Source organism: Eurosta solidaginis, chromosome 5, assembly GCF_040869045.1.
Source record: "Eurosta solidaginis isolate ZX-2024a chromosome 5, ASM4086904v1, whole genome shotgun sequence".
NCBI classification, from domain to species: Eukaryota; Metazoa; Arthropoda; class Insecta; order Diptera; family Tephritidae; genus Eurosta; species Eurosta solidaginis.
Window position 1 is genome coordinate 18300426 of NC_090323.1, and position 12522 is coordinate 18312947.

The 12522-nt window shown below is 36.3% G+C and overlaps 1 protein-coding gene across 4 annotated transcripts in view; it reads right to left on the reverse strand.

The window, feature by feature from the left end:
• The window catches only part of Vps13D (vacuolar protein sorting 13D), a 99593-nt gene that overhangs the window by 38444 nt on the left and 48627 nt on the right, over positions 1 to 12522 (reverse strand). For all 4 annotated transcript variants that reach the window (XM_067787125.1, XM_067787123.1, XM_067787124.1 and 1 more), the window contains exons 12-13: positions 8759 to 8906; positions 1574 to 5176 (exon numbers count right to left, since the gene is read on the reverse strand). In XM_067787125.1, the coding sequence (XP_067643226.1) occupies positions 1574 to 5176; positions 8759 to 8906 (3751 nt within the window). The remainder of the gene's footprint in view (positions 1 to 1573; positions 5177 to 8758; positions 8907 to 12522) is intronic.

Consider the following 12522-nt stretch of genomic DNA (forward strand, 5'->3'; position numbering starts at 1 on the left):
GTGGCACCGTAAAATTTTAAATTTTTCCTATTTATTGTTATAAATCCACTTGGGAAATGAAATACCATTGATATAAAGCTCTTTTTTGTAAAGATGCAGCTTATTTTATTCGTCCACGACCCTTTTAAAAATCTTTTATATAAAAGTGGGCGTGGTCCCTAACCGATTTCGTTAATTTTTCTTCAAAGCATTCCTTATATAAGTAAAGGCAACCTCTCTGCCGAATTTTGTTGCGATAGGTTTAACAATTTTTGATTTATGATTAATAATATTTGTAAAATTGATTTTATCACAAGTGGGCGGTGCCACGCCCATTTAAAAAAAAATTTCAATTTTTTATCAAGAGTCTCAATATCAGTCCACATGTCAAATTTCAACATTCTAGGTGTATTATTTACTAAATAATCAGGTTTTTGTGTTTTCCAAAATGTTATATATATAAAAAGTGGGCGTGGTTATAATCCGATTTCACTCATTTTTAATACCAATCTATTCTCAATCTACTCAAGTTATCGTGTTAATGGTCGGACGGACGGACGGACATGGCTCAATCAAATTTTTTTCGATACTGATGATTTTGATATATGGAAGTCTATATCTATCTCGATTCCCTTATACCTGTACAACCAACCGTTATCCAATCAAAGTTATAATACCCTGTGTACAAGTACAGCGGGTATAATAAGACTGCCCTCAGAACCGCTACGGGCTTTCTTCTTATGGCCCCAGAACACCATCTACACAATGAGGCGAGAGTACTCCCCATTAGGGACAGAAATGAAATGCTAAACAAACAGTTTCTGTGGAATACCCAGAAACCTGGGCATCTCAACAGACATCTGGTTGATGGGGCTATACCGCCCAGGGGCTTAAGGGGTCATCTCCGTAAGCATTATGAGGAAATACGGCACCTGAGAACGTATGAAGCAAAAAAGCACAAGCAGGTCCTCAGTGATATCCACAAACAGGCGTCGGACCTCTGTGCCGGAAATTGCCAGGCGATTCCGATACTCAAAGAAAAATACCCAGAACTAGCAGAGGAGGAACCCACTCTCCCTAGGGAAACGCGCGACACTTTAGGTCAACTTCGATATGGGTACTGTAACAGGTTAAACTCGTACCTATCCAGAATCAACCCCGACATACGAAATATCTTGCAATGTGTCCCCACATGACACCAACCATCTCTTCTATTGTAATGTGGAACCAACGCCTTTAACACCCCTCTCATTATGGTCCACCCCTGTTGAAACAGCAAGTTTCCTTGGGCGGCCGTTAGAGGACATTGATTACAATTTGTGATTGGTCGCACCTATTGGATGGCGCAACGCACTGCTACAACAATAACACCAACATGAAAAAATTTATGAAAAAACACAAATTATTTGTATTGAACATTAGGCGCGGGGATCAGATTCTAAAAATATTACTTGTGTAAGTGGTGCGTTCTCTAAATGTGGCATATTTGGTCTGGAAAACGTGAAATAGTTTCATCGTTTACTTCGCTTCCTCGACTGAGAAAATCGCCCTTATGTATCTGTTATTTACCTTTAGTAAAAAAGTTAAAACTTACCGGATTATTATTCCCATAACTATTGCCCAAACGTATTTCTAACGAAGGTGAGCCTTCTTGATCGGAAAATGAGAAAAGCAACGGCGACACTATACGCGCCTGTTCGTGTTCATCGAATTGTCCTGATCCTATTCGATTGGTGCCCTCTTGTCGATATACCAAAGGCAGTCCAGTACGATTAAGTATCCAAATGGGTGCACTTATGAATATTTCCATACCTTTGCCTTGAAACGATTGTATTGAAACACGTAGATAAAGCTCACGATTCAAGATATCAATCAATTTTAATTTTGGTTCTACAATACCAGTATGACCCATTGGTATTTTCAATTGCCCTGATAACTTATAATTATCCAATGTTATGCTCAATACAAAGGAATCACATGCATTTATTGTGTGGATATTTACAACTTCCGACGAATTAATTCTACCTTGAATATGACCAGAAACTTTGAATAACAAATCGCATGAGAGCATGTTTCTTAATTTCAATGGCGGCAGTAGAGTGATCGTGTGTCCAGGTGTATTTAAATCTCTATTCGGATATTTTGCTTTACGTATTTCGACGAGTGTATAAAACACGGCTTTATTTTTACCATAACATGAGAAGAGTTCATCTACAGAATCTTTACTACATGAAGTCCACGATATACCACATGTACTGAATTCCAAATCATCACAACGATTACTACATAAAATAGAATTTTTCCGTACAAATATTGTTTTGCCATTTGTCGCATGCGCCACCAAATCATCAATTGTTTTGTTTGTGGGGTTACTGTTGGTGTTGGTGCTGCTGCTGACGGTGTTGGCAGTATATGGACGAAAATAGATGAGCGAATCAACCAAACGTAATGGTACGCTCAACTGAGCATTGGCTTCTAGTACGGAGAGCGCAACATTATGCTCATGTTTTACTTCCATTTTGAGTAAAATGCGTGCGTTCAAACGATTCACTACCGTTAAAGCCGAACGTATTGTTATCATTTTCTGTGCTGAGCCGAACATTGAAATGTCAAATACAATGCGTGTGCGTTTCTTATATTGCATATCCAATGTGGCATAACGAAAGAATACACCAACCTTATCTATAGATATTGGACCAATCAAAGTCCAGCCTTGAATTTGTACCAATATTTGATGTGTATTCAATTTGTGCGAATTCATATGTCTTAACTTATTTTGTGGACCAAAATCGAATGGCAAAATTTCATTGGGTTCAACCGCTAACCAATCGCACATAATATCCAACTGATTTACTTCCGTACGTGTAATGCCGCCAGGTGCAGCGTAGTGAATTTTGAATAGCAAAGGTTCACCGGTGAGATTCTTAAGCGCAAACGGCACAAATGGTGAACGACGACGAAAACACGCTGTGGTGAGCGCTGCGTTTTGGAAACCGCAATTGACAATAACATTACCCCCACCGCTAATATTGTTGCCTTGACTATAATAATCTTTGATCCAATTATAACGTACAATATCGCAGAGTTCTAACAGTGTTGTTGTTATATTCATTTTGAGTAATTGTTTGCTACTCACTTGCATCACCAACATCTTTGGTATTAAAACATTACGACGTGTATGCTGCCAATGTGCTGAGCATTCCCATGGCTCAATAACTGGTTCCCAACCGCTCAAGCGACGATTATAATAATCACTAGCGAATATTGTCTCGAGGCGCCCCTCTTGATATAATGGCATGCTGCGCCCACTACCAACCGTCGTATTTGGTGATTGGTCATTGCATAAATGTTGCGCCAAAGTGAGCTGTGTTAACGCAATCTCCAATAATGGTACATCTGCATCCATACAATCATCGATAATACAAATCGATATGCAATTAGCGTTTATCAATAAATCATGCACTTCTAAATATGCTGCTTTATCGGTTTTCAAATATTTTTGTTGTGTTAGCCACATAGCGGCATCATTTAAATTATAATTACAAACTTCCATTGCTTCCCAGCAATCTTTTTGTTTGAAACCCATTGAGATAAGTGGTGCAACAATTTCAAAATTTGCATATTTGGCGGCGTGATGCGCGTTTTTCTGTGATGTTTTCGTTTGATTTGGTATTGATTGTAACATTTTCGAAAATAATTTTACATCATTATATGATAAACGTATCGAGAGTTGTTTGTGTATGATAATGTGAAAACAATTATTTTTCAATTCCATATTTAATGAAAATGGATCGATAATTGACAAAGCGCTCTCTTCTTCAGCACCCAATATGCATGAGAATACTTCCAAATGATTGACATCAATCGATAAAGGCCAACTGCTGCTATGCGGTTTGTATTGCAGTACAGTGGTATTTTTTAAAATAATCGCATTTGTATCAGCCAATTCGACGTTCTCAACAAAAATTACTTCAGAATCAGTGATATTTAATATAATTTCCGTATCAGGTGCTTTTAATTCGCTGCCAACAATACTCTCATGCGTGCTTTGTGATGTTTGTTTCATAATTTTATTCGTACGCCACGTTGGCGTTACCGTTGATGATACTGTTGGTTCTTCTTCGAGAAATTTTTTTATGCTCTCCAAACAATCAAGTATCGCCATCAAACGCATATTATTTAATAAAATTGTATATTTTGATGATGAATTATTATGTTTACGACTATGTATTTCAGCTTGTACGATGTCTTTTGCTTCACGTTTATCACGTTTTGGTTTCAAAATGTGTCGAAATACATTTTTCGATGTTTGTTCGGGACGTGTATCCAACACTAATACTTCGCTTGATACCAAATCTATATCTTGTGCACCATCACTGAATGTATCAATTTTTAAAAATGATTTTATAAAATTGATGCATGCTAACGATTTTAACATAATTTCATCATTATCATCATCATAATTTTGTTGATCTGCCAATGAGACTGAAACATTTTCCAATTGCAAATTAATTGACATTGTTGTCCAAATGGGCATATCAAGCGTATCCGCCGAATTATATGTTTCGTTAACATTATTAAGTTTATCAATGGATTCGTAAATATTTTGTTGCTCGTAACTGTCATAAACATCATCAATCATTTCACCTAAATTGTAGCTAAGAAATCCGCGTAATAATTTGTATTGTTGTAAATTTATAATAGCATTAAGTTTGGTTAGTACACCTTTAACTGTTATGTCGGCACAATTATGACTAACAGCTGTATCGGTATTACGTTCTACTTGCAATTTTAAATGACATGTTTCCTTGAATAAATTATTGCCCAATTTTAATATGATGAAATTGCCAATATTCACACATTCACATGGATTATAATTAAGCATTTTATTTGTTTTCCATATACGTTCACCAGAAAATACATTCATATTGACAAGATCAATATGCATTACATCGAGTATTTCATCCATTCCGAATTCATCTTGTCGCTTGCTTACAACAACATTTCCATCACTTGCAAAATGAAATGCATTTTTCAATGTGAATTCACCAAGATCGGCAACAATAACTTGATTGCTATTATAACTGAGTGGTAGGAGTACAATCGGTGAGGCAGCATGTATGCGTAATCCGATTTTAATGGGTTTGGCATCAATATTGGCTTGACTTTCGGACATTTTTATGCGCCGAATTACAGGCTAGAAAAAAGAAGAGGTTGCAAATAAAATTTAAATTCAAAAAATATTCGGAAATATAAAAATAATGGTGATAAATTACACTGTATAGCTGGGTATTTGACCAAATCAATTTTTTTTAAGAGACTGATTTATAAGCAAAAGAAATGTCCCCGGTTAGATATTGGCATTCGTAGTTCGGAATATAACCATTCCTAATATATATATTGTGACGAATATTACCTTCTCTAAGCTGTTACTAAGTAAATGCACAACAAAAAAACATTAAAGCAAGCTACACAAACACATTAATCATCAATTACCCACATACATACAAGGCAACGAAGAGATAACTCACACACAGATGTAGTCATTAGTCGAAGTAGTACTCACATATATACACGCATATGGCTATGCGAGAGGCTAACCAAGTAGAAAATTCTAGAAGAAGAAACGTCTAGACATTTGGGGCAGAGAGTATAAAAGCAGCACAAGCTGAGTAGTCAGCATCAGTTTTGATTTAAGCACGCTATTGGTTGCGAAGTATAAGTGTTACTGTGAAGTACTTTCAAAGTAGTATAATAAAGACCATTTTGCATTATTGAATATTGGAGTTATTTATTCAACAATTTCGCGATACGAACGTTAGTAGAAGGTGTTAAATAAGTGGAGTTTCTCTAAATTCGTTACAATATATTATTTATTAACTGTATTTGAAAAGTTAAAACAAAGAGAAAATGTGGGCCTGCCTTGCCTTCCTTTCTTTCAAAAGACACATCTGCGAAAAAATTAAAACACAGCCGTACAAAATATAGTTGGCGGATGTAGCAATGCGACACAGGTGCACCCATGCAGTTTGATGTCCCTAATTTGAAGCTTTCAAAATCGTCTATAGGGTCGCAGTTCGGCCATAACTTCAAAAAACTCTCAATCTCCAGTGAAATTTATAATTTTTGTTTTTTAAGTTAGGGCTAAACTTTGATCCATTTGGCCAATTCTGGGAATACGTACGATCCCCTTCTGTTTTTTGTGTGGTTGCGTAATTTATCGCTTTTAATTTTTTCGAAGATCTGCCTTTTGCTCCCTTAGCATACCAGTTACTTATGTATATTAGCTCGAAATAAATGTATATAGAATAAGACAACGAAACAGCCCACGCCTACATTCTTACTTTTTTAATGTTTCAGGAAGTTGCGAGTGCCCGACTTCGAAGTTCGAAAATCAAATATCTATGTTTTGGAGACCAACATCGAAATATGGAAACATTGCTATTTGCTTATAGTTTGACATCTTTAATAAAAATTGGTTTAGTCCCATGCGCAGAAACAATATTAATTCACCATGCGTTTAAATGTTTTGGCGTAGTGAAAAGTTATTTCTTTTTTGTTTTCATATTCTTCATTGAATTTAAGAAAAATTATGGAAAAAACGTTCCAATACAATCACAATTTAAGACGTAGTGGCAATAGAAACTTAGTGCAATGTGCCCAACTATGACTGAGACTACTTGGCCAGCGATATAACCACGCCTTATTACACTCTGTTTTTACATACATAGGTTAGAAAAAAACCGAATATATATTACAAGCCGGGGCAGGATGCGTAAACTACGATTAAGTTTGCAACAAAACTTTCGAAAAGAGTTTAGGTTTCAAATATTTAGTGTTTCAACGACCTATATAATAGCCGTGTTTTTTTAACACGCGTATACGTTTACGTTTGCGCGTAAAAAAACGCTTATCCTCGCTTAGATAATGCTTAGGAGACCCATCCAGCGGCAGTGGTTAAATAACTAGCTACAGAACAGGGTGTACCTAAAATCGGAGATACAATGTCGTATTCGATTGTTATATTGCAGTTTTTAATTGCGAAAAATGTTACACAATTTACCAACCAGGGGGAAAAATAATTTCACTTGCAAAGTGTGCCAACACCCTTAGCCAAAGCAAATGTCAAATTCTTCATCGTATGATTTGCTTGCAACAAAATTTGGGAGTTGGCTACTTTTCAATATCAGATGGCGCCAGTGTCGCTCATTCTACCGTTCTCCATAAAAATACGTGCAATCTACCCATAATGCATAAGCTTGTGTTAAACTCATCTATATGAAAAACTGCTTATGTGTCGGGGTTTTAAAGTTTGACGCTTAGCAGTCCATATAAAGTTTAAGCGTAAACGTCTATAGATGTAAAAAAAACACAGCTAATGACAATTGGAATTCATTATTATTTACAAATAAATACTCTGAAAATTTCAAGGCAGTGTAAACAAGCGATGTAATTGCCGGCAAATTAAATATTGCCTACTTTTGGGCACTGCAAATAAGGTTTCCTAGTTCAAAAAGACACAATGGGGTTTCGACCTAACCAATTTGCTAACAATTTGAATACTTTAGGGCACTGCATACATACGTCAATGAAAACTTACTTCGTAAATATGCAATTTCGATACGATACTTTACCATATCTATATTTTTGCCACTCGATTTTTTTCACTCGATACTTTTGTAATGATACCTTTTGGCATCAAGTACTACTTTCGAATTTTCGATAATAGGCGGAAATATACAAGAAAAAATTTATCTAGCAAATAGGCGGCTCTATTCCGCCCGATACCCATACAAATTTCAGAAAGCATTTCCAATTGAAAATTGGAAAGTAAGCCCCAACCTTCATTTGAACCTAAACATTCGCCCATTTTAAAGTGCAACTAACGTACTGCATTATTGAAACGCTCATTTGTATTATAATTTAAGTACCCTGCAAAACTCGCGAGTACTCCATGCATATATGTATGGAGTACTCGCTCCCTGCAAAAATCGTTGGATCATGTGGTCCACTGGAGTACTTACTACTATACTCCACTGTAATGCAGCAATGGACCAACTCATGTTTCTACACGAACATATTGTAAACCGATCAATGCTCGTTTTTAACGATTGTAATCACTATGTTTATTGGAATGTGGGTACTCCATGGATTACTCTGATGTAATGCTGAGCTGGAGCATATGGTCCAGTCCTAGGACATCGCAATGTTAATTGAACCATATTTTTTGTATGAATTGTGGTTAATTTTGGAGCACTCGCTTGGTCCATAGCGAGTACTCCATACATGTATGCATGGAGTACTCGCGATTTTTGCAGGGCTATGGACCAAGCGAGTGCTCCAAAATTAACCACAATTCATACAAAAAATATGGTCCAATTAACATTGCGATGTCCTAGGACTGGGCCATATACTCCAGTTCCGCATTACATCAGAGTAATACATGGAGTACCCACAGTCCAATAAACATCGTGTAGTGATTACAATCGTTAAAAACGAGCAATGATCGGCTTACAATATGTTCGTGTAGAAACATGAGTTGCTCCATTGCTGCATTACAGTGTAGTATAATGGTATGTACTCCAGTGGACCACATGATCCTACGATTTTTGCAGGGTACTGATACTTTGAGCATCGAGTTTTTTTGATTCAATACTATCGGGTACCCGATACTGGAAGAGCGATACCTGTAATAATACGGTAACTTTGCATTCGGTACCGTGTCCCGATGGAAGAAAAGTTCATAAGTTAATACTACAATTAACGAAGAACAACTTACCGACTGTAATTCTAATAGGTCTTTAACAAATATATGAATTTCCATTATAAATCTCTTCGTGTGTATATAACGTACAGATGACATTTGTATGCGCAATTTTGCATCCATTTCGAGTGAGCGAGTATTTGATTTTCCATTATCATTTAATCTAAAATAAATAGCAAAGATAGTGTAATATCGAAAAAAATTGCAGCAACGTTTTGTGCCATCAAACAACAATAACCACGATACCTCTCATTATACAAATATTACAAGGTAAAACCATGGTATAAATATTACCAGGTAAAACCATTTACTCTTCTTGGCGGCCATAATGGTTTTTTGCATGATTCAATCACAGAGGTTTGCTCGACGGGCACATTTTTTGACAATTGCAGCCATTTTGCTCCCAAATCGAATTGACATCCGTTAACTGTGTTGTTCCTTGCGATTTTTTGAAAAAATATTTGTAGTAGAAATATGAAGCAATTAGTTTACAAATACCCGATAAGTACTTAACTGCATAATTCCTTAGAACATTTATTTTAATTTTATGATGAATTTATTAACTATGCCATGACCTATTAGTGTGGCTGGACATAGGTTTTATGAAAAGTACGGAAACCCAGGAATCGTGCACTTTCGTAAACCTATGAACATACGAAACCTAAACTAATTCAAAATTCATCGTTCAACGTCAAAACCTCGACTATTAATTCGATTTACGTAAAAATGTCATTAGTAAATAATGGAGATGCCATAACGAAATGTACTCATTGGGCATGTTAACTTATGCAGGTAAAAGTCTAGAACAGGAGTACAGTGCTAATACGCGTCCAAAATTATTGAGAGAGGTGACCTCGACAACAATAATCCTAAGGCGGAAGAGAAAAATTGTATCTCTGTCCGGAGATATTTGCAGTTGAAGTTGGCAATTTTCATGTGGTTGTTGTAATGTTTTTGTGCACTGAAAAAGATTGTGTGTACAAAGGGATTTTGCACGCATTTAATTTTGATCCCACCTCATTGGTGGACCGGCCAGGGTAATCTTTTATAAGCTCGGCTGGGGTCATTTTTCGGTTTTTCGTCAATATCTTTTGAACGAGCTAAAATTTTGATTTCGGCCTTCGAATTATTGTTATCGAGGTCAATACGCGTCTTTTGACACTTCTCTCCATTTTTTTGGGCGCGTATTAAAAGTCGAACTTCTGTTCTATTAATTCCGTATGTTCGGAACATTCGCCTCCATTTTACAATTTGGAGAATCGGTTTATATTTGGAATATTATGTATATTCGGAGGTAGTATCAAATGAACGTTTTCCGAATATTCTAAATTAACGGTTTATCCGGAACGCTTACATGAATACTTAACGGAAAAGAGCTTTCCGAAATTTCAGAATAAAAAGGTGAATACTCCCTGTGTAGCAGGACCGAACAAAAGCTTAACTCTTCTGTCAAAGTCAAGGTAGGTATAAAGTTCTAAGACCATAAGCCATTTTCTTTTATTTTTGTTTTTGTCAGTTCATTGGTGCTGCTGAGTAGCGTATCACCCAATGTCGGCTGCCTGTTCAAAATCATGCTATCTAAAAATATTTTGCAATATTTTCCCAATTCAGGATTTGTCACAAAACCGCCCTATATTAGAGTTAGATTGAAGAACGATTCATCTCAGAATGCTTTTCATTAACTCCCTATTATGAGAAAATGCATTGAACTTATGCTCATGTAGGGAGTTTTGGAAACAAATTTTGAGCTAGTGCATTTTTGAATAAAATTCTTACGTACGGCATTCTTCAAACAATTTCTGAAAGAAGGACCAAACCAACATTACACGAAATATTTAGACGAAAATGAATTATTTCCCCAAAAACTTTTGGCATTTACAAATTTATTATCACTACTAATATACTACCAAAGATACTTTTCTACTACAATTTTCACTGAAGGGGATTGAATTATTCCCCGTTTTCCTTACTTCGTTAAAGCAACCTGTCCAGATTTTTCAATTTGGGAGTGTCAAAGATCTGTCATCATTGAAGAACAAGCCTATAGTAATTGAATCATGGGTTTTTTGATATAAAAAAAAAAAAATTTAAATCACTCTCTTAAACTTTGTGGAAATGCCAAACCAAAGTAAACACAAAAAAATTGTTGGTTTCACATTTTCATTTTCTTTAATACCAAAAAAAATAAAATGCTTATGAAATAAGTGAAAATATATGTATTTCGAAAAGTTTTGAAGTTGGTTTTTATGTATATGGCAAGAAAATGAGTTACCAATATAATGGATGCCCTCACCACGTGCTATTTTTGCAAAGGGAAAGAAGAACGAATGTTGGATACCACCCCTATTGATTTTTCATTCATCCTTCTTCGCTTGGTTGATACGTCTTTAACCTTTAAATATGCTGAAACTTCACTTTATAAGAGATCAGCAGTCTCAAGTGTCCTCGCTACTGCGGAAAAAATGATCTTGAAGATATTCTTTGGTTTGTTTTGGTCGTTTTTCTCGCGGTTGGAAGATACATTTTTTAATTGGCGCTTAACCGTTTAGGAGATGCTGGTCGTTGCGTAACAAGTCACTCCAGATAACCCTGTTTCGCGATAACTGACGCCAACAGGAGGCACCAAGAGAGATCAAAGTCTTCCCTCACCTGCTTCTCCGAACCCAGTGATCTTCCCATAACTTGCCACGTCAGCAAAAACGCTGTAGCTCTTCGCAGCTTAGCTAAACATCATCGTCCAGCTGGAGTATCATAGTTCGTGGAGGCTGCATTTACCGGCTGAACGGTCAAAGTCTGCCACCGTGGTGTAGAGCTAGTGTGTTGGCCTATCCATCAAAAATATTTAAGAAAATTTGTATAAATGGTATTGATTGTCCATCGGCATTACCTTGACACCAAAAGTTCGTCCGAATTAGCAGATAAATTTTTAGGTCGGCACAAAACATGTATTTAGGTGAGACAGTTCGGAGAAAAACGAATACACGATAAGTAGCCTTCGAATTGTATGGAAAGCTTGACCCAGATATATACACCCAATTGTTATTACTAGTAGATATGTATCTCTTCCGTACACCTTGGCGATAAGTCGGGGTTTTCTTCTCGTCGCGCAGACGCTGATACATTTCTAAACAATTTGTTGAAGAAAATTCCTCAGAAGAGGATCGTGTCCTGATTCTTCCTTTTGTGGGAAACCACCATACAATTCTTGTATTGAAAATTCTGGAATGCGGTTGACCGTTGAGATTTTTTATTTTCTGGTTATTTCCACCAATAAAAAATTCGGTTTTGGATAAAATATCATAATATAATTGTTAGAACGCAAAAATATATGGTAATTCTATACGACAGCATGACACCGGTAATACGCGTCCAAAAATACCGAGAGAGGTGTCAAAAGACTCGTATTGACCTCGACAACAATGATCCGAAAATAAAAATTTTAGATCGTTCAAAAGATATTAACAAAAACCCGAAAAATGATCCCGGAGTGCTCCGAAACCGAGGGTGGGATCCATAGTATTTTTGCGCAGAACACCTTTCTGCATTGGCGGCCTTTCACCGCGCTTATAAAAAATTACTTTGGGTGGGTCGTATCAACCAAGCGAAGAAGGATGAATGAAAAATCAATAGGGGTGGTCTCCAACATTCGCTTCTTAATTAGAAGAGGTTAAGAAATAAGGCCTTTTCTTTTTTCCCTTTGCAAAAATAGGACGTGTTGGGGCATCCATTATATTGCTAACTCATTTTTTTGCCATATACATAAAAACCAATTTCAAAAC